General features: G+C 43.4%; 1 protein-coding gene across 1 annotated transcript in view; it reads left to right on the forward strand.

Moving 5' to 3' along the window:
- The window catches only part of DTD1 (D-aminoacyl-tRNA deacylase 1), a 176727-nt gene that overhangs the window by 24706 nt on the left and 129536 nt on the right, over positions 1-22485 (forward strand). The window contains exon 4 of the mRNA XM_024239028.3: positions 13404-13510. Within this exon, the coding sequence (XP_024094796.1) occupies positions 13404-13510 (107 nt within the window). The remainder of the gene's footprint in view (positions 1-13403; positions 13511-22485) is intronic.

A 22485-nucleotide genomic window follows, 5' to 3' on the forward strand; every position in this document is an offset into this window, starting at 1 on the left:
CAGGCTGTAGTATCAGGAAGGGTTTTTTGTTTGGGCCCATTTAGAGGCACTTCCTGTGTCCCAGCAAGCTCCCTAGGCTTGCACACATTTTCCCTTCTCCCTCCCTCTCTCCCTTCCTCCTTCCCTTCCTCCTGCTCACTCTTTCTTCCACTCTCCTTCAATCCCTTCCTTCCTTCCTTTCTTCCTTCTAAAACGGCCGCAGTGTACCCTCTTCCCCTTTCTGCTTTCCTCCCCCTACTCCTCCCCACTTCTCATCCTTGGCCTCCCCACGTTGCTGGGCTCCTCCCAATCTGGTGGTGTCAGGGCAGTTGGCTTCCTAACATGGTGCTGGCTTCCTCCACAGTGAGCATTGCAAGAGCAGGCATTCCAAGATGGGAATAGATGTGCTGATCCCTTCAGACCAGGCCTGGAAAGTGGCACAGCCTCACTTCTGTCGTGTAATGTTGGTCAAAGCAGTCTCACAGCCTACCCAGATTCAAGAGGAGGGGATAGTTCCACGCTGTAATGGCAGGAGTGTCAGAGTTTGCAGCCATCTCTAGTCTTCCACAGCTTGTAACCCTGCTGCTCTCAAAGGGTGGAACTTTCCTCATTTCATGGCTGTTTCTCAAATCATTGCTTTAGGGGAAAAACTCTAGTGAATAGTCCTGTCATATTTTCCCTCTACTGAGAATGAGCTAAATGTTGAGGGTGCATTATTGGGTCCCCAGACCGAGTAGGCACAGGAAACTGGGTCACTTGTATCCTCGACAGCCCTTCAGGGATCTCCAGCCTTCATATGAATGCTGAAGGCCCCATTTGGCAGGAGGCATTGAACGCTGTCCAAGTTGAGTGTTAAGCATGCATTGCTTTTATAGTTAGAAAAAAAAAAGTTATACCAAAATGGAATAGTGGAGAAGGGCAACCTTTGCTCTCAAGCTTCTAGTTCCAGCTCTGAGGCATTTGTAATGGGCTCAGGGAAACATTCACTAGTCAGCTTTGTTCAGCAAATCAGAAGCTGCTACAGTATTCAAAAGGATTACCTATATATTCTCTGCTGGGTCTGATTTGTTGTGGGCATCTAAGAGCTAGAGAAATGTGGACAGACACGTCAGGAGGGCAGCAGTTTATGAACGCTTCTGCTCTGTGTGCTCCATGGGATGTCCGTGATGCCTGTGCGTCTCCCACTTCATAATGCAAAGAGAAAGTGCCAGGAGCTGGAAGACCACGTCTAGTTTTTGTTTCGTGCTTAGTACTTGATTTCTGTGGATTTGTTTAATTTTCTACTCTGTTTACTATTTAAAGCATTTTAACAGCATGAGTGAACTTTCAGTGGAAGCCTGTTCTATATACTTTGGCAAAGACTGTGATGCCAAAGGCATTATTTTTCTTGTAAATTTAGGAAATTACAATGTGGGATCGTGTCTTCATTGTTAATGAATGGTAGGGTTGGCAAACTGTGGTACAGGCTGTTGCTCTTGTGTAAAAGTTTGACACAGATGTCCAACTGATTTTGGCCAAATATGTTTATATTTTCTCTCATTCTTTCCTTTTCTTTCATTCTCTTCATTAATTTGCTTACTGACTTCATTATTTATTCCTGCATGTCTCTTTTTTGGTCTTACACGTAAATCATCTCCACAGCTACAATGTAGCATCCCTCTTCCCAAATGGCTAACTATATCTACTTTCGTTCTTAAACCCTATCTTTTTGTGATTTCATTGATTTGCTTAGTTGATTGTCTATTGTGAACAGCAACCTGATCTTGCCAGTTCTCCCTTCCCCTACCTAAAATAACCATGGCCACCCTAAAAGCAATGTCAGCCACCACAGTGGCTCACACCTATAATCCCAGCACTTTGGGAGGTCGAAGCAGGAGAATCACTTCAGCCCAGGAGTTCTAGACCAGCCTGGGCAACATAGCAATACCCCATTTCTAAAAAAAAAAAAAAAAGAAAAAGAAAAAAAAAGAAAAAATTAGCTGAGTGTGATGGTGCACACCTATAGTCCCAGCTAATTGAGAGGCTGAGGCAGGAGGATTGCTTGGGCCCAGGAGTTCAAGGCAGCAGCAAGCTATGATCACGCCACTGCACTCTAGCCCTAGTGATAGAGTAAGACCCTGTCTCTAAAAAAATTTTTTTAAAAAAGCAGTGTCAGTGGTATGGTGGGGTTTTGCACTCCTGCACTAATGGCAGCATGCCTTATGCACAGTGGGTGCTTTGTGATTTTGTGTAATGAATGCCTCTGGGTCTCAGGAGATGAGGACTGGTCCATTTTGGTGACTTTGCCATCCTTTCTATTCTTTCCATTCTCTCTGGGCTCTTTCCCCCTCCTGTCCTTATTCTCCTTCCTCACTTTTATCTCATTTCCTGAATTTCCTCCGCACTTCTGGCCATGAATTGCAGGATCGGCTCTTTCTCCTTAGCCGAGAGTCTATTATGACAATTCAATTGGAAGAAATAAAGATAATTTTTAAAAGAAGATACAGGCACAGGTAGAAAGAAACTTCTGTTCAGTGTTGTTACAATCCAAAAATAAGGTGACTTGGGATGAAAGGAAAAGTCTGAATCATTCAGCAGGAGGAATGGGAAGAGTTCAAAACCTTATTGATTCAGGGACTACGAATTCAGAAAAAAATTATATATAATATATAATATTAGATATATAATTTTTAATAATGTGTATATATAATATAATGTATATACATATACACACACATATATATATATTTGTGACCATATATATGAGGGTTTACTTCTGGACTCACAGTTCTAGTTCATTGTTCTATGTTTCTGTACTTACACAGTACCATACTGTTTTGATTACTGTAACTTTGTAGTAAGTTTTGAAATTGGGAGGTGTGAGTCCTCTAACTTTATTCTTCTAATTAATGCTTGAATAGGTAGTATGATGAGGCAGTTCAAACATCAAAATGATATGAAAAGGTCTAAATTGGAAAGGTTTGCTCTCATTCGTGTCTCTGTCCAGCCTGTTTTTCTTGCTCTCTAGAGGTAATTACTTTTATTGATTTTTTCTATCCATCTGTCCTTTTGCAAATGTGAGCAAATATGAATTTTTAAAAATATTCCCCTTTCTATACAAAAGGTATGATGTGATGTACTGTTTTATATCTTGGCTTTAAAAAAAAATTCACAGTATGTCCTAGAGATTCTTTTCATACCAGTTCATAGAGACTTCTTTCTTTTTTTTTTCTCTTCTATTCTGAACAAATTAAATCTCTTTTTAATTTGTTCTTTTTAACTGCTGTGTACTGTTCTATGGCAGGACCATAGCCTGGCTTATTTAATAGATCTTGTATTGTTGGACCTGGATTATTTCTAATTTTTGTCTCTTAAAAACAACAGTGACATAATGAATACATTTGTACATATGCCACTTCATATGCAGTTGGGAGATACCTGTTGGAGAAATTCTCAGAAATGGGATAGATGGTGCCAGATGGCCGTTTGTAGGCACCACACCTTTCTGCAGTGTGAGACTACCATATTTCTCCTAGCTCTGTTGGCAGAGTGTATTTTGAACTTCTAGAATTTCACCCATCTGATAGATATCCCACTGTAGTTTTAATGTACAGAGTGTGGTTGGACATTTTTTCAGATGTTTGACTGACTTATTTCCTTTTCTCTTAACTGTTTATGTGCTTTGTCCTTTTTTTGTTTTTGTTTTTTTGTTTTTTTTTTGAGACAGGGTCTGGCTCTTTGTCACCCAGGCTGGAGTGTAGTGGCATCATGATCATGGGTCACTGCAGCCTCAACCTCCCAGGCTAAAGCAATCCTCCCACCTCAGCCTCCTGAGTAGCTGGGGCCACAGGCATGTACCACCATGCCCAGCTAATATAGATATAAAAATTATATATATAAATACATATATAATACATATTAATACATATATAATACAAAAATTATATATGCATACATATATGTATATGTATATACATAATTATACACATACATGTGTATATATACATAATTATACACACACACACACACATATAGTTTTTTTTTTTTGAGATGGAGTTTTGCTCTTGTTGCCCAGGCTGGAATGTAATGGCATCATCTTGGCTCACTGCAACCTCCACTTCCCTGGTTCAAGCAATTCTCCTGCCTCAGCCTCCTGAGTAGCTGGGATTACAGGCACCTGCCACCACGCCCAGCTAATTTTTGTATGTTTAGTAGAGATGGGGTTTCACCATGTTGGCCAGGCTCGTCTCGAACTGTTGATCTCAGGTACTCCTGCTTCGGCCTTCCAAAGTGCTGGGATCACAGGCGTGAGTCACCGTGCCTGGCTATTTTTATATTTTGTAGAGACAGGGTCTCACTGTGTTGCCCAGGCTGGTCTCAAGTTCCTAGGCTCAAGCCGTCTTCCCACATTAGCCTCCCAAAGTGCTGGGATTACAGGCATGAGCTACCTCCCCTGGCCTGTTCATTTTTTCTGTCAAGTTATTTGTCAGGTTCTTTATTTCTGTGAGTGCTTTATACATGCTATGAGTTGCAGCTATCTTTCTCTATTTTGTCATTTGCCCCTTGACCTTGCTTAAGGGACTGTTTGCTGGGTAGACAATTTTGATCCTTAAGCAGTAGATTGTCAATTTTTTGAAATGTCTGCTGGCTTTTGAATCAAGTTTTCTATGACTCATATGACATTTTCTACTCCAAAATTACAAACAAATTTGGCTATTTTTGCCTCTCTTCCTTTTTTTGTTTTTAATTTGTTTTTGGAGAAGGAGTCTCACTCTGTTGCCCAGGCTGGAATGCAGTGGCACAATCTCGGCTCACTGCAACCTCCGCCTCCTGGATTCACACGATTCTCCTGCCTCAGCCTCCCGAGTAGCTAGGACTACAGGTGCACACCGCCACGCCTGGCTAATTCTTTGTATTTTAGTAGAGACGGGGTTTCACTGTGTTGCCCAGGCTGGTCTTGAACTCCTGAGCTCATGATCTGCCCGCCTCGGCCTCCCAAAGTGCTGGGATTACAGGGGTGAGCCACCGCACCTGGCCTCCTCTCCTGCTTTTATGCTTTCATTTTTTACTTTGAAATCTTTTATCTGTTTGTAGTTTATCCCATATAAATGTAAAGCATGGATTGAACACTTATCTTTTTCTTCAGGTATTTACTAAATGGCTTCCCAAAACTATTTATTTAAAAAGCCACCTTTAGCTTTACTAATTGAGTTTCTGGCTTTATCTTCTAGTAAATTCTTGTATGTATTTATGAACTTTTAAATTTTATTTATTATTTTTAGTTTTTAATTTTAATTTTTAAAAACTTCCATTCACTGAAAAAATTTCGTTTCTATCTATTCTTTTTGTCTGTCTGTCTTATCTGTATATATGCTGAAGACACACTGTTTTAGTTATTGAGGATTTTTACTATGCTTTCCTACCAGGTAAGGTGAATTTCTCCCACATTGTCCTTTAGAGTTTTTCCTAGCTCTTCTTAAACGTTTATTTTTTCATATGAATTTTTAAATCAGCTTATATACTTCCAGAAAGTAATCATATTATTTTTATCTGGAGTGTGTTAAAGTTATGAATTCATCAATCCTCTGGGTCCCCGTATTGGACACATTAAGTTTGACTGCCTGTTTACATATCCCCACTTGGGTATCTAAGAGACCCCCAAACTCAATGGGTCTAACCCTGACCTCTTAATTTCACTTCCTAACCCCAACCCATGCCGCTGTGGGCTTACCTATCTCAGTTGGTGGCAACGCCAGCCTTCTAGTGGCTTAGGCAAAAAACCTCTCAACTGAACCAACTAAATTAATGCTGGATGGAATATATTTCTTTAACTCTTTTGTATTTCATTTTATTCATTTTTATTTTTAAACATTTTCCTACAGCTTTCATAGGCTGACTTTCTTTTTTTCTTTTTTTTTTTGAGATAGGGTCTCATTCTTTCACCCAGGCTGGAATACAGTGGCATGATCATAGCTCACTGCAGCCTTGAGCTCCTGGTCTCAAGCAATCCTCCTGCCTTAGTCTCCAAATACCTGGGACTATGGGCATGTGCCACCATACTTAATTTAAAGAAATTTTTTTAAGAGGTAGAGTATTGCCATGTTGCCCAGGCTGGTCTGGAACTCCTGGGTTCAAGTGATCCTCCTGCCTCTCAGCCTCTCAAATACCTGGAACTATAGGTGCATGCCACCATGCCTGGCTGTTAACTTTTTATTTTGAAATAATTTAGGCTTACGGAGAAGTTCGACAAATAATAAGCTTCATCCAACTTCTATTGATAACATTTTACATAGTACAGTTATCAAAATGAGGAAATTAACATGGATAACATACTATTGACTAAACTACAGACCTTATTTGAATTTTGCCAGTTGTCCCACTAATATCGTTTTTTCTGGTCCAGGATTCAATCCAGAATTCCAAACCGCATTTAGTTGTTGCAGCTCCTTAGTCTCTCCCAGTATGTGGTGATTGCCTTGTCTTTCCTTGTTTTTCATGACGTTGCCATTTTTGAAGAGTCACTTATTTTGTCAGTTTGTAGAATGTCCCTCATTATGTGTCTGCCTGATGTCTTCTCATGATTAAAGTTAGGCATTTTTGGCAGGAACACTACAAAAGTGATCTTGTACCCTTCTCAGTGCATCGTGTTGGGGCATATGATGTCGACATGTCACATTATTTGCCAGATTTTTCTCTGTCAAGTTACTGTTTTCCACTTTGTAATTGGTCAGTGTTTTGTGTGGAGATAATTTGAGACTATGCAAATATCCTGTTACTCAACCTACTCCCACTCACTAATTTTAGCCTCCATCCATGGTCTTTGCCTGTAACAGTTATTACTGAAGTACTTGCTTAATCAATCCATCTTTTTTTTTGAAATAAGTTTATTCCATATATATATTTGCATTAGAAATGTAAAAATAAATTAGGACTTTAATAAAAATCTTATGTATTTTTAATAATGGTTATATTCTTAAATGATCTGTGTATGCTAAAATGGCTGGGTGAATCTCATTATCTTGGTTAGCATTCAATTACGAGATCCAGAACACCTTGGCTAATATATTTACTTTTTTAAAAAAATTTTTTGGGCCAGGCATGGTGGCTCACGCCTGTAATCCCAGCACTTTGGGAGGCCAAGGCAGGCGGATCACAAGGTCAGGAGATTGAGACTATCCTGGCTAACACGGTGAAACCCTGTCTCTACTAAAAATATAAAAAATTAGCCGGGCATGGTGGCGGGCGCCTGTAGTCCCAGCTACTTGGGAGGCTGAGGCGGGAGAATGGTGTGAACCCAGGAGGCGGAGGTTGCAGTGAGCAGAGATTGTGCCACTGCACTCCAGCCTGTGTGACAGAGCGAGACTCTGTCTCAAAAAAAAAAAAAAAAATTTATTTTACTTTAAGTTTTGGGATACATGTGCAGAATGTGCAGATTTGTTACATAGGTATACATGTGCCATGGTGTTTGCTGCACCTATCAACCTGTCATCTAGGCTTTAAGCCCCACATGCATTCGATATTTGTCCTAATGCTCTCCCTCCCCTTGCCCCCGACCCCCTGAAAGGCCCTGGTGTTTGATGTTCCCTTCCCTGTGTCCATGTGTTCTCATTGTTCAACTCCCACTTATGATATCTTTTTAAATATATTGATTTACTTCTTAGGAGGTGAGGAGGATTATTCAGGGTGCCTAAGTTACCTGACTGCAGGAAAAAGAGGTCCCTACATAGTCTTCTTAAAGAAGCGGGTTTCTAGCCAAATTAAGAGTTTCATTTTTAAACAGGAAGGGAATTTGATTTTTTCCAGTCTTTTTCACTAAGTGTTAACCTGGTAAATGCATTTCCTAATCGTGAGCCATGCTGATTAAACCTTCCCTGGCCACTGCATAGTGTTCTTCTAATAAATGCCTGCAAGAAATTTCCTAAGTGTTGTTAGTGTAGAATTTTTGCATCTGTATTCAAAAGAGAAATTTGTCTATGCTTTAAAAAAAATTCCTGTCTAATTTTAGTGTAAGGGTGATACTGGCCTTGCAGAATAGACTAGAAAGCTTTACACCTTTTCCCGTGGTCTGGACCAATTTAAATCACATAGGCGTTACTGTTTAATAGAACTTGTTAGTGATCTGTTCGGGCTGGCTTCCTTGGCTGTTGCCAAGGAAGTTTCCCAATATCCCTCAAGTTCCTCTGGGCAGTGAACTTTACCTGTCCTCTCCTTCACAGCTGGATTTTCCAACTTATTAGAAGACAATTTTATAGATTTTTTTTTTTTTTTTTTTTGAGATGGAGTCTTGCTCTGTCGCCAGGCTGGAGTGCAGTGGCGTGATCTCGGCTCATTGCAACCTCCGCCTCCCGGGTTCAAGTGATTCTTCTGCCTCAGTCTCCCGAGCAGCTGGGAGTATAGGCGTATGCCACCACGCCCAGCTAGTTTTTTGTATTTTTAGTAGAGATGGGGTTTCACTGTGTTAGCCAGGATGGTCTCGATCTCCCGACCTCGTGATCCGCCCACCTCAGCCTCTCAAAGTGCTGGGATTACAGGCGTGAGCCACCGTGCCCGGCAATTTTATAGATTTTTAAAATTATTTTGAAAGATCTGTATATCTAGAGTCACATTAATTTTCTCATGTGGTTTGGTTGTATTTTCCTCCTTTTTTTCTTAATCAGCGTTTTTAGTTTTTTTGCGTTTCATTGTTTTGCTTTAATCTTCTTCACTCTTTTCACTTCATCTTCACTCTTTTCACTTCATCTTCACTTTAATGAGTGTGTGATTTATTTGGTTTCTTTTCCTGATTTCTTATTTCATTTGGGTTTAGTCTTATTTTCTAATAATTTGGTTTTAGTCTTATTTTCTAATAAATGCATTTATGGGGTGAAACTTCAGAGTTTGGCATGGCTCCTCCTCCCCACATCTGGTCTATCAGCAAATCCTGTTTGCCTCGCCTGGGACATGCACACAGAAGCTGAGAGCAGAACGCCGCTTCTGCACCCACCCTGGCGCAGGCCGTCTACATCTTTCATCTGAATTTTTGTGACAGCCTCTTAATGGGCCTCCTGCCTCCAGCTGGGTCTCCTTTCAGGACATACCCAACACAGCAGCCTGAGTGAGCCACTTCCCCCATGTATTCTATGGTACTATAATAACGTACTTTTAAGTTGGGAAAACTTACAGGGATCACTTTGTCTTACTTCTCAACAATACTTACAAGAAGAACTATACGTGCGTGTGTGTGTGTGTGTGTGTGTGTGTGTGTAGAGACAGAAAAAGAGCATGCACAATAGAGGGCATGCTACTCCAGGGACTATGGCTCTTGTCATGGGAGTGACAGGAACTGATGGAGGGTGGTTCTGAGCAGAGGCTCACTCTGGTCATGGGGGTGCCCTGTCAGGGAAGGAAGCCTCACCAGCTCAGACCAGTCTACCTTGGAGCCTCTGTTAGGCTGCTCCTGCTGTCTTTTGTCCTTGGAGGCTCTGAACTGGGTCAGAACCCTGCCGTGAAGCCCTTCCAAGGCCACTCTGCTCCCAAGGTGAAGACTTATTCCCTAGGCTGTTTCCCAAGCCGTGTCCAGCCACAATGCCCAGCCCAGCACACCAGAGCTCCTGCAGTGAGGTTAAGTGACAATATACTGCAATAGTAAAATACTTAAGAAACTCATAATAAAATGCCAGCAACATGGAAATGCAGTGGATTTGAATGCAGATCCTATCCCATTATTACAGTCCCAGGGAGAAATTACAGGCCAAGATTAATTCTATAACATAATCAAATCCAAAAGCTTTGAAGACCAAAGGAAGTAAGATATGAAATCATATCCCATGACCTCATGAGCTCAGAAGCCACCTCCCCTGCTGTTCTTTGTATAAGGGTGGCCATGCTCGATTGAGTCTGGGTTCATGCAGCAGCCTTGTCCAAGCTGTGTCTGAGGTGTGTTGTACAGGTGTCCTTGTAGGTCCTTTGGGGGCCTCAAACACTGCATCATCCCTACACAGGCTTCCTTGGGCCTCAGTTAGACAACCATGCAGCCTTCAACCGTACAGAGTTATCCCAGGCAGAGTGATGTCAAGGACCCCAGCAGGGCCCAGAGATGTCTGAGCAAAGTTTGATAATCAGGGAGCTCCGTGCCTTGGATCTCCTGTTATGCAAGAAGGCTACCTTAATTGCCTTGAATTTATGACCTCAGGATGTAGGCATAGTTGGGAATTTAACTTCCCAGCTAAAGGTTAACTTTGGTCCTAGACATTTACCATTGTAATGTTTGTTTCTTCTCATGGTTTTGACACTCTAGTTTGGAATTGAGGGTGGCCCTGTTAGTGAAAGGTGCCCTCACTTTTCCATAGTTAGGTATTTTGGGTCCTCCAATGCTTCTTGCTACAAAGTTCCAGGCTTGAGACACTTGTTTCTAAGAAATGAATCTGTTGTAGACACCACCCTCAGATGTAGACACCACCTCTGTGCAGTTGCAGAGCCAAGTGGAGAACCCTGATAAGGGGAGCCCAAAGCCTGGGAAAAAGCCACAAGAGCCCCAGGTCTGCCTTTCCAGTTCCCTCCATGGCCCTAAGTGTGGCATGCCGTCAGACCTAGGCCTAGCCCTCAAACTGTGAGAAAATCAGCTGCCAGGGTGGGAAGGGCCTGTAATGTACCCATTTGCTGACAAAACAGATATTTTCACCACTAAATCACTTAGGACATGTCATTCCTAGAGCTACTGGTCTCTGCCTAAGGCCCCAGAGCCCTTGCCTCAGCTTTCCAGGCACCTTTGAGCCAGGCGTCTGCTGCTGTGTTGTCCCAGTGGTGGTTCACTGGCACTGGCCAAGCCTCTGGGGATGCCAAGGAACACTCCTGTCTCTGTAGAAGCAGCTCTGTACTTGAGGTCAGAATCACCATGGATGCTAGCGGCTTCCAAAGTCATACTCCCAAAGGCTCTAGGCACAATCCTGCACATCCAGATCAAACTCCTCTAGCAGGCAGTGGCTCCAGCCTGGTCCCAGGCTTATTTTGAACCCCTCAATGCCACTGATTTGCTTAATTTCTTGAGGTCCCAGCATGTAACCTACTATTGGAGTTTCCATCAGTAACAGCCTCCTGCCTGCTCAGGTTCTGAACAGATTGAAAGTAGAATGAAGAGGAAGCCTGCGGGGTGAGAATGCCTCCTTGGTGGCAGATAACTGCCTTTAGGGATTGTGCTTGGGTGGGCTGACCTGAGGCTCAGTGTCTAGTGCCCATGTCCCATACTGGTCCCCAAAGGTTGGCTGAGGTCTAGCCCATTCATGGCCACACAGGGCCAGCTCTGGAGAGCAGAGAATGTGGGCTTGCTCCCAGCCAGGCCAAGAAGCAATGGTACACGCCTTTTGTTCTCTCCATTTTTCTTTCAGAGTATACTTTTTTGGCATAATATTTTTCTGTCCCATCCCTGCAATTTGCCCATATACTACCATGGACAGTGGTAGGCATGACAATAGTAATAATAGTGACTGATTTCCTGTACACTCACTGTGCTGGGCTGTGTACTAACCTATGTACACCTTTGTAACCGTCCCAGGACAACTGTCCTGTTGCACCAGAACAAACTGGGGCCCGGAGAGGTGGTCTGAGCCTTCTTGGCTGGTGGCTGAAGTCAGTGAAGCATTGTCCAAAGGGGTGTGGACACCAGTTTTTGTATCTACACAGGGAATCTGCAGGGAGGCACTCTGGTTTACAGCTGTTAGGGCCTTGAAAAGTTCTGCTGGAGATGAGTTCATGGGTGGTTAGGCTCCAGCTGAGAGCTTTCCTGCTTTAAACATGCAGCATAAGCGTGTTTAACACGTGCTTAACCTGCAGCTCTGGGTAGAAAGAATGCTGGGACTTAATATTTAAGAACAACTTGATTATATCACCATAGGAGCCCAGATGTCGTTTTGTAGATATGCTTTTGTGTGTCTGTGTGTGTGTTTTAAATGTGTTTATTTTCCCTGGCTAGTATAATTCTTCTTGGGGGCTTTACCCTTTGATCTGGACTGGAAAAAAATGTTACCATTTTAAGATCTCTTAAAACATGTCTTTGGATTTATCATCTGTACAGATGGAAATTCACATAATAGTTCTATTCTTAACTGAAGAAAAACAGGAAAAGAAAATAAATTTCTCGCTACTTGGAATGATAAACAAGGTGAAGCATATGCTGTATATCCTGGCAACAGAAATTCAAGGTCGGAAATAATTCCTGTCCTCTTGAGCCTGCCTTCAGCCTCCCTGAGGAGTGCAGTGACTGAAATTTTCTACTAATTGTAGCCATAATTTTAGCATGCAATTAAACACATGATTTCCTTCCCAGCTGATGTCTTTTTAGTTAGTCTGACATGGATGAGACAAAAGCTCTGTTGATTTGAACGGCCACTTTAATCTGATAGGACGTCACGGAAAGTCATCATTATTTGAGCACCTTTGACTATCCAGTAGGATCTAGATTATTCTTGCTTATAAACATGGCCAACAGCTTGGGTGCTTCTAATACAATTTCCAATGCTACTGTCTGTGGGCCAAAGAAAGCTGCCTGTTGGCATGCCCATTTTGCTGAGTCCTTCTGAAGTTAAGGCCACTGGTAGGAAAGACTCGGAGATGGAATTTGTGAGGTTGTGGTGGCAGGAACAGAGACTCATGGAGGTCACCCAGGTTGCGGAAGGACCTCAGGGTGTGAGGCCTGCCTGTGACCCAGTAGCCCAAAAGCAGTGCCTTCCATGGAGGGAGATGGAGAGCTTCACTGCATACAGTGCAAACATGGCCTTCCAGAATGCTCTGTGTTTGCCTTCCCACCATGTACAGTCCCAGTAACCCACATTCTTTCCCACCCTTGGTGTTACCAGACCTTTTATTTCTTGCCAAATCTGTTGGTCACGCAGCAGCATCTGTGCTACTTAATCCTGCATTTCCATCCCTCTTACAGGGCTGGCCAACTTTTCCTGTGTTGACTGGCCGATCCTCCTCCCGGTCAACCTTCTCCCACTGTGACCCAGGTTTTGGATCACGCTGATCTAGGTGTTTGATGTGGTTTGGCTGTGCCCACACCCAAATCTCATCTTGAATTGTAACTCTCACAGTTCGCATGTTTTGTGGGAGGAACCTGGTAGGAGGTAATTGAATCATGGGGGCGGGTCTTTCCTGTGCTGTTCTCGTGATAGTGAATAAGTCTCACGAGACCTGATGGTTTTAAAAACAGGAGTTTCCCTGCACAAGGTCTCTCTCTTTTTGCCTGCTGCCATCCACGTAAGATCTCATTTGCTTCTCCTTGCCTTCCGCCATGATTGTGAGGCCTTCCCAGCCATGAAGAACTGTGAGTCCACTAAACCTCTTTCTTTTGTAAGTTTCCCAGTATTGAGTATGTCTTTATTAGCAGTGTGAAAATGAACTAATACAGTGTGCATTTGGATGGAGTAATCTGGTGTCTCCATCTTTGGTAACTGTTTGGATTGCTTTTTCAGATGGCAAGTTTGGGGCCTACATGCAGGTGCACATTCAGAATGATGGGCCTGTGACCATAGAGCTGGAATCGCCAGCTCCCAGCACTGCTACCTCTGACCCAAAGCAGGTAAGCCTGGAGTCTGGTGCCTGGCTCCGTCCCTTGGGTACCTGTAACATCTCTTTAGTCCCTGGAACAAGTCCTCAGTCTGAAGAAATACATCACTGTTGCAACCTTGTATTTATTTTAATGCCTGCCTTCCCAAGAGTGCATGTTTACAGTGCACTCCTGAGTACTGTGGCGGGTGGGTACAGCACTTCTCCCTTGCCTCCTCCTGCCTTTGAATTCCAGAGGACGTGTCCTGTGCAGAGCCAGGTTCTTCCCCTGGGCTTCACTTCCCTTGGCCAGGTGCCATGGCGCCCACCTGCCCCTGGGTGGCAGCAGAGCAATGGCCCTGGATTGGCCGGTTCACCCATTCCGAATGGTTACCTGAATTGGGTTTGGTCCCAGGTGTGGGTAGATGTGCCCCCCAAGGTTTGCTGTAAATCTCCGTTTTTCTAAAGCAATATCTGACCTGGATTTGCTGCCAATTTGTAAGCTTTCATGAAATAAAAGTTAATCAAAATAGAGAAAGGAAATATGTAATAGTCTTTGGAACCTGCGTGGTCTCATAGATGCTTAGCATACTTATAAAGGCTTAATTAATGCACTCACTGGATAGAGACACGTAGGGCCTGGCAGGCAGAGGAGGAAGGACTGAGCAAACATTTCCGTTCTTCCTTCCTGGTCTCCCTCCCTTGCTAGGATGCTGTGATGGCCAGTGATGCAGCGGTAAGGGGACAGCATGATAGAAACGTGAAGCTGGGCAACCTGTTCAAAGCCAGATTTTTTTTTTTTTTTTTTTTTTTTTGAGATGGAGTCTCGCTCTTGTTGCCCAGGCTGGAGCATAATGGCGCCATCTTGGCTCACCGCAACCTCCGCCTCCTGGGTTCAAGCGATTCTCCTGCCTCAGCCTCCCGAATAGCTGGGATTACAGGCGCCCACCACCATGCCTTGCTAATTTTGTATTTTTAGTAGAGATGGGTTTTTCCATGTTGGTCAGGCTGGTCTCAAACTCCTGACCTCAGGTGATCTGCCCGCCACAGCCTCCCAAAGTGCTGGGATTACAGGTGTGAGCCACTGCGCCCGGTCTTTTTTTTTTGAGACAGGGTCTTGCTCTGTCACCCAGGCTGGAGTGCAGTGGTGCGATCATGGTTCACTCCAGCCTCGACCTCCCAGGCTCAAGTGATCCTCAAGTGATCCTCCTACCTCAGCCTCCTGAGTAGCTGGGACTACAGGCATATGCTACCATGCTGGGCTAATTTTTGAATTTTTGTAGAGAGGGAGTTTTACCATGTTGCCCAGGCTGGTCTTGAACTCCTGGGCTCAACTGATCCACCTAGGGCCTCAGCCTCCCAAAGTGCTGAGATTACAGGCAAGAGTCACCATGCCTGGCCAAAGCCAGATTTTTAAAGTGGAACATAATCTTTCTTTTTTGTTTCTGTATTATTCTCATACTGCTATAAAGAAATACCTGAGACTGGGTAATTTATTAAAAAAAGAGGTTTAATTGGCTCACAGTTCTGCAGGCTGTGCAGGAAGGATGGCTGCAGAGGCCTCAGGAAACTTACAATCATGATGGAAGGTGAAGGGGAAGCAGGCACATCTTCACATGGCCAGAGCAGAAGAGAAAGCAGGGGAGGTGCTACACACTTTTAAACAACCAGATCTCATGAGAACTCACTGTCATGAGAACAGCAAGGGGGATGTCTACCCCCATGATCCAGTCACCTCCCACCAGGCCCCTCCTCCAATGCTGGAGATTCCAATTCAACATGAGATTTGGGTGGGGACACAAATCCAAACCATAGCAGTTTCTGACTCTCTTTGTATTGAGGAACATATCTGATATAGTAGGCTAGACTTCAGTGGTAGTAACTGAGGGTCTTGGAATTACTAATGACATTAAAAAAATCACAAATGAAAAGTCCACATGAAAATGTAAGCTTTTTATTGTGAAATAATTTGAGACTTACAGAAAAGTTGAAAAAACAGTTTCCATATACTTTTTTACCCAACTGCCTCTGATTTCAATGTCTACATAACCATAGTACAATAACCAAGACTTTGAAATTAATGTTGATATAGTACTATTATATTAACTATATTATAAACCTTATTTGAAGTTCACTAGGTTTTTTTTTTGTTCGTTTGTTTGTTTGTTTGTTTTTCAGACAGAGTCTCGCTCTGTCTCCCAGGCTGGAGTGCAGTGGCGTGATCTCCATTCACTGCAAGCTCCACCTCCCGGGTTCACGCCATTCTTCTGCCTCAGCCTCCCAAATAGCTGGGACTATAGGCACGTGCCACCATGCCCGGCTAATTTTTTTGTATTTTTTTAGTAGAGACGGGGTTTCACCATGTTAGCCAGGATGGTCTCGATCTCCTGCCCTTGTGATCCACCCGCCTTGGCCTCCCAAAGTGCTGGGATTACAGGTGTGAGCTACCGCACCCGGCCAAAGTTCACTAGGTTTTTTTAAATGTCTTTTTTCTGCTCTGGGATAATGCAGGATTCCACACGGCATTTAATTGTCATTTCTGCTTAGTCTTCTCCAATCTGTGACAGTTCCTCAGCCTTTCCTTGTCTTTTGTGACATTGATACTTTTCAAGAGTACTAGTCTACTATTTTGTAGAATGTTTCTCACTTTGGGTTTTCTATGATTATATTGAGGTAATGCATGTGGACAGGAATAGGAAATAGCACAAAAGTGATCTTGTGCCCTTCATAGTGCATCCTACCAGGAGGTATGTGGTATTGATTTGTCTTGTTACCGGTGATACCAGCCTTATCACTTGGTTCAGGTGAAGTCTACCAGATACCTCCATGTTAGATGAAGTTCTAACCTCTCTCCCCTTGTCTGTCCTCTGGCTCATTCACAGCAGACAGCTCTCTTTCAGCTTTGCAGGGAAAGAAGCCAGCAGATGGCACTGACTCTGCTTCTCTATCCCACTTCTGCCACCGTGGTAGCAGAGCTACCCTTTCCTGGGCTGAGGCCAGCCTCTCCCTGGGGCCAGGACCACCTACATAATTTGAGAGGCCCAGTGTAAAATGAAAATGTGGGGCCCCTTGTTCAGAAAATATTACAAATTTCAAGATGGTGACATAGAGCATAAAACGAAAGGTGGGGCCCCCCTGAAGATGGGGCCTGTGTGACTGCTCGGCTGTGGGGCTAGACCGACCTGGGCTTTGGAGCCCTCCCCTTCCACCTCCTCAGCAGCTTCCTGGAAGCCCTCTGTCCTCTTGTTGGGTCTGTCTGCCTCTCACAGTCATCCATCTTATCCCATTGGGTTTTAAATATGCCCAAATGTCTTCAATTGAGAAATGCTTCCATTTCCTCCCTTCTGCTCTGCCTCAGTGTCCTTGGGTCTGTAAAGGTTCTCACCGAGGGCCCCAGTGACCTCACATTGCTTTATTTCATGCCCATTTTTCAGAACCCCTTTCTTGCCACTGCTGCCCGCTTTTGCCCTGGAAATGGCTGGAGCCGTGTTTCCCAGGACGCCATTCTCTCTGGGTTTTCATCTTGCCTCTGGCTACTCCCTCTGGTTTTATTTGATCATTATTCCATAGTTTTTATTTATTATTCTGCTTTAACTCTGTTTTGAGAAAAATTTTAGTCTTTTTTTTCATTCTAAATATTTTTCTGGAAATGGTAGAATAGTACATTTTGCCTTTAGAATCTTCAGCTTTCTTTCAACCAGTACCCTCTTCTTGTTTAGGTCAAAGGGTACAAAGATGCAGTTATTTTGGGTGAGTAAGTCTCAAGATCTAATGTACACCACAAGGAGTGCAGTATCATATTGTGCACTGGGAGTAGATTTAGGAACTCTCAGCACACACAGAATAAAGGACGGTAACTGTGTGAGATGCTGGACATGTAATTTACTTGACTGTAGTAATCACTTCACTATGTGTGTGTAGATCAGAGCATCATGTTGTACACCTTATACAATAAATCCCTCTCCCCAAATCAAAAAATCCTCAAGTAGGCATTTTTTAAACTTCTAACGAGCCATGTTAACTTATAAGGATTAAAAAAGACTTTTAGTTATTTCTGAATCCTTTAGGAGTTTTCTCTTCAAATACACAAATTGTCTTGCATCAACTTCATTTACATGGACCAGTTTCCTAACCCCCAGAAACTTCAGACCCTGGACATTACACTGTGCTCTGCCCCTAGCTCTCCAGTAGGTGGCGGCGGGTAGGCGCGGAAGCGGCCTGCGTTAGGTCGGTGCTGGCCTGTGCCTGGGGCCTCTCTCTGCCTTTTCTTCTCAATTAGAAGGAGTTTCCTCATGGAGCAAATAGCTAATTTGCTTGCTTTTGTGTTGATAGGAGGAGCGCAGCCAAATTGTTTTTACTGATAGATAAGCATGTGTTTCTATCAATTAAGCTTTTAATTCTCAGTGTTTTATTTTTCCATTATATTCCAATCAGGAATGAAAACTGCTACAATTACATTAAAGAAAAATGGTTCTTTTGGCAAATTGCAACGTTATAGAAAAATGATTCTTTTAGCAGGTTCTTTTAAAATTTAAATAAGTTCTTTAAACTATCTGAACAAATGGACAATGTGTGTGTGTGTATGGATGTATATGTGTGCATGGGTATGTGTGCATATGTGTATGTGTGTATATGTGTGTGTGTATATGTGGATGTGTGTGCCCATGTGCATGTGCATGTGGGTGTGTGTGCATGCATTTGTGTATGTATGTAAGCACCAAGTGTCGTTTTGGTATTTGATGCTGTGCTAGGCACTGTGAGGAAGAGAAGGAACTGCTGCCGCCCAGCCTGTGCAGCCGGGGATAGATTTTGGGTAACATAAACCTGAAAGGTTAATGACAGTGAAAGAGGTGGACAGCATAAGACAACTTAGGAAAGGTTACAAGACCATTCAGTTTGTGCTCCTCCTTAGAACTCTTCAGTGCCTTCCAAGTGCATTTTGCTGAAGCCTTGCATTCCTTGCTGTCATTTCCCAGGGCCTGAGTGACCAGGCGTCCGTGGCCCTCTCTTGCATCCTCTGCGGCTGTCTTTCTCTCCATCCCTATGCTTCACCTACTGCATCTGCTGTTGCCTCCTCTCCCTTGCTGAGAAGAAGGTCAAGCTCTTTCCTACCTCGGAGCTCTTGTCTCAATTCCAGGGTCTCCCCCTCCTTCTCCAAGATTCTCTGACCCCCACAGTTCCCAGGAAGCCCCTTCGGCTACTCTACTCTGCCCTGTTGCTCTGACGGTGTATTTCACAGACTTCACACCATCTGCTGTCATGGTCCACACCACTCATAAAACTCAAGCTCCCTGAGTGGTGTTCACTGCCCTGTCCAGGGAGGTGTGTGTGGGTGGGAGGAGTGGTGTTTGTTTAGCAGTGGTGCTCACAGCTGGTGGGCTGTGGTGTCTATGAATGTCCTGAGTTCAGAGAAGGCCATTGTCAACTGCTGTTGCCTCTCAGCTGAGTGGGCCTCCCAGGGGACTGGAGGTTTTAGCTGACCTTTAAGGATATGGAAAGTAGAAGGGATTCCGAATTGTTGTTTTCAAATTTCTACTTCAAATAAGGGTAGATTCTTATTTTCAAGAATCTCAGAGCTCTACTTATGTGATGCAGCTACTGCTGGTGAAGACTGAGCTGGTAAAGGTAAACAGCAGTTTGCCTTTCTAACTGGACCGCTGCTTGTTTGCAGAACTGGCTGCTGCAGCATCTGCATGCTTTCCATGCAGCATACCCATCACATTATAGGCTGCTGCGTGGGTTTCATGCTATGTCCTGGCAGTGAGAAGTTGGAAGGAGAGCATTACATTCTTGCTCCAAACGACATATTTCCAAAGGGAACAGGACATGGAAGCGGCAGCAGAACCAACTGACTGCTGTTTTGCCTGGTGCATTTTTTGCAGGAGAACACGATTCTGGTAGGAACATCCTGCCTATTATTGCCTAGTGCATGATTGCTGGTGCATGAGCTCTTCCATTGTTGGCTAGATATTGGGAGATTTTAACACCCTAGCCTGCCATTTCTATGATAGAAGCTTATTCTTGTCTTGTTTTAATCTTAAGTGCTCTTCCCCTGAGTAGGGCTTGTTTTCTTGAGCCTCACATGGATGGGGGGTCAGATGGAGGTTTTTCCTGGTGAGAAGGGCCATTTGGTAATTGAAGTACTCTTCCCTGGGGCCTAGGGCCCACTTAGTTCATAGTGTTGCCATTAATTATTTACATTCTCATTTATTTAATGCCATGGAAGACCTCATTAAATTGAAATGCTGGAAGGAGCTAAAAAAATGAACTTTCAAATATATATGTTTGAGTTAACAGACGTGTTTATTGACAAATCACTGGGATGAGTTGGCTAGTGAAACACGGTGCCTTTAATTTTATGGAGCTATTAATTTTATGCTCCTCTGAGTATCACCGTTGCTCTGTCCATAATTTTCTCTGTATACTTGTCTTATCAGCAAGCATTAATCCCTGTGCCTGGACCTTGGAATGTCAAGATTGAGACATTCATGGCTTCTGTAGGATCTGAAAGTAATATGTAGGGTAAGGGGGTGTAGGGGAAAAGAATTCCATTTGGTTTTATTTATTTATACTTCCAGTGACAGGGGCAGCCTTTTCATTACCTGCTGTGGAATCCAGAGGTGAAATGAAGGACACATGAGCACACAGGTGGCTTGCTTCTACCAGGTGGCCCCATCACAGGTGCACAGAGGGGAGCTCTCACTTGCTGCATATTTCAGTTTGGGGGACAAATCAAATGAGAAGTACTCTGAATATAAGGAAGAATTATGTTGTTGCTAATAACTTTGCATCTCTTCATGGAAGAACAGTTATTTAAATGTACTCCTTTTCACTCTATTTTTAGGCTTGAATTCTAGATTCTAGCTCCCTAATTGTGGTTGGTTTCAGCTTCAGTGTTCACATGGCCTGAACCAAGCTCGAGTTGTTGACTTACTGCAGGAGTACGTTTTAAAGTCTGGTTGCCAAGATGGTAGCCAGATCCTGTCAATTACTCCAGTAATATTAGTTCATTTTGTCATATTAATTTATTGAACAAATGCTGACTGAGAGTCCAGCTTTGTTTATGCTGAAGTATCACCAAAACAGAAGTGGGAACTCAGCGAAGCATCCTCATTACAGAGTTGTTGGTGTTGTGCAGTCTTTGTCAGTGACGCTGACTTCTGGGACCTAGGCTGCCACATGGAAGGCCTCCTACCAGGGCTAGGGCGCCACCTGGCCAGACCTCTCACCACACGTGGAATCACACCTGGATTTCTCCTTTCTGTCTGAACACCTGCTTTCCATGAATTATGAGATCAGCTCAACCCTCTGGGGAGTGAGTTGGGTGTAGAGATGGTGGGGCTCCTGACCTCACTCAGCCCAGCCCACTGCTCTGCACAGTCAGAATTTATCCTGAGTCCTTGTCAGTGCCTGGGGGAATGCCTGCCTATTGCATGAATATTTGGTATGAAAGGGTGGGAGCTTAGTAGATGTTTTTCTTCCTGGTGGAGAGCTGCAAGGGATCACTTTTATCACTTTAATTTGTTTCCAAATAGATGGTTGTCCTAAGTCAGCTCATAGTGGGCTTAAAAAGAAGCCTTTACAAGGCTGGCATGACTGTCTCTTTGTTGGGGACCCGTTGATGAATTGATTAATCAATTGACTTTCACCTTACTATCTTAAATCCATAGCACGGGTTAAGGAAATTGCAAAAATTGAAAAGAGTTTTTTTCTCTTCTATTGGAATATGTCTGGTAAATTAAAAACTAGGATCTGTTTCTTTTCTACCATTGACACATAAGACATTTCTAATCTCCAACCAGAGCAAAACATCTGTTTTGCTTTAAACCAATCTCTCAGGACACTAATAGGGTAGTGCATTTAAGGTTTAAGGGCTTTATTTGTTTGTTCCTGTATATGTGTTTTGGGCAGATTCCTAGTTATTTTAATCTTATAATCTCATTTGTGTGTGTGTTAAAAAAACAAACTCCTTACCTTACTGACTTGACCTGCCAAAGATTAACAGCATCCTTTTTATTCTCAAGGGAGAGAGGTAGAGTTTTTCCTTCCATGGATTTATACATTGTGCATAGCAATAATTTAGTTAAACAGACTCAGTATTTTAATTGGGAATTCTTAGCTTGTTAAGTGATTTACCAGGAGCTTCATAGTCCCGGGTAATTGTAGAAAGATGTTCTGCCAGTCAGTGGTGTTTTGTAGAAAACCTTGCCGAAACATTTGCATTAGTAATGGAGAGAGAATGAAAGATCTGGAAGTGATAGAAATCTAAAAAATGCAGCTCTTGCTATCCTTTTTTTAAAGGTATAGATAAAACCCTTATCTACACAGAGGTGTTTGCCAACTTGCTGCAGTATAGGTGTAGTCTGTAATGACTGATGAGGTAGTTATCTTTTTTAATCTTAGTCTTTAAGAGAAGGTTAGGATGGGCCAGTGGGGTGTGAATTGGATCAAGTAGACTCTTAGGGGCTCACAGACTGGCCTGAGCTTATCCCACAAGTTTTGTGTGTGTGGATGTGTGCAAGTGCCTTTTGCTGGGAAAAAGGGGACCAGGACATTTGTCACATTCTCTGGAGGTCCCAAGAAGTGAAGAGGCTGATGGACTGGGGCTGTTGTGTGCAGAGATTACACATTCTTTCTCTACCAAAGTTATCCAGGGGTTGGTGGTAGTGTTCCTCAAATGGCAGACTGAGGACCACTGGCATCAAGCCACCCATGGTGCTTACTAAAATGCAGAGTCCTGGGCCCACCCAGGTTTTCTGAGCCAGAGTTCCTGGAGTATCTGGATGAGGAAGGCAGAAGAGTAGCCCATTTATGTTTCTAACCAGGTCCTTGTGTGCTCCTAAGCACACTGACATTTGAGAACTACTGGAATAGAGAGAATCAGGCCTTGCAGTGATCATCTGCTCCAGGTGTTGGTTTCTTCTGGACCACCCTGCCCTGCCTTCCCCACCCCCAAATGTCTAAAAATACTTTACAACCTATGTTACTGCAGCTGCCAGGAAATAAGAA

This window comes from Pongo abelii, chromosome 21, assembly GCF_028885655.2.
Source record: "Pongo abelii isolate AG06213 chromosome 21, NHGRI_mPonAbe1-v2.0_pri, whole genome shotgun sequence".
Taxonomy (NCBI): domain Eukaryota; kingdom Metazoa; phylum Chordata; class Mammalia; order Primates; family Hominidae; genus Pongo; species Pongo abelii.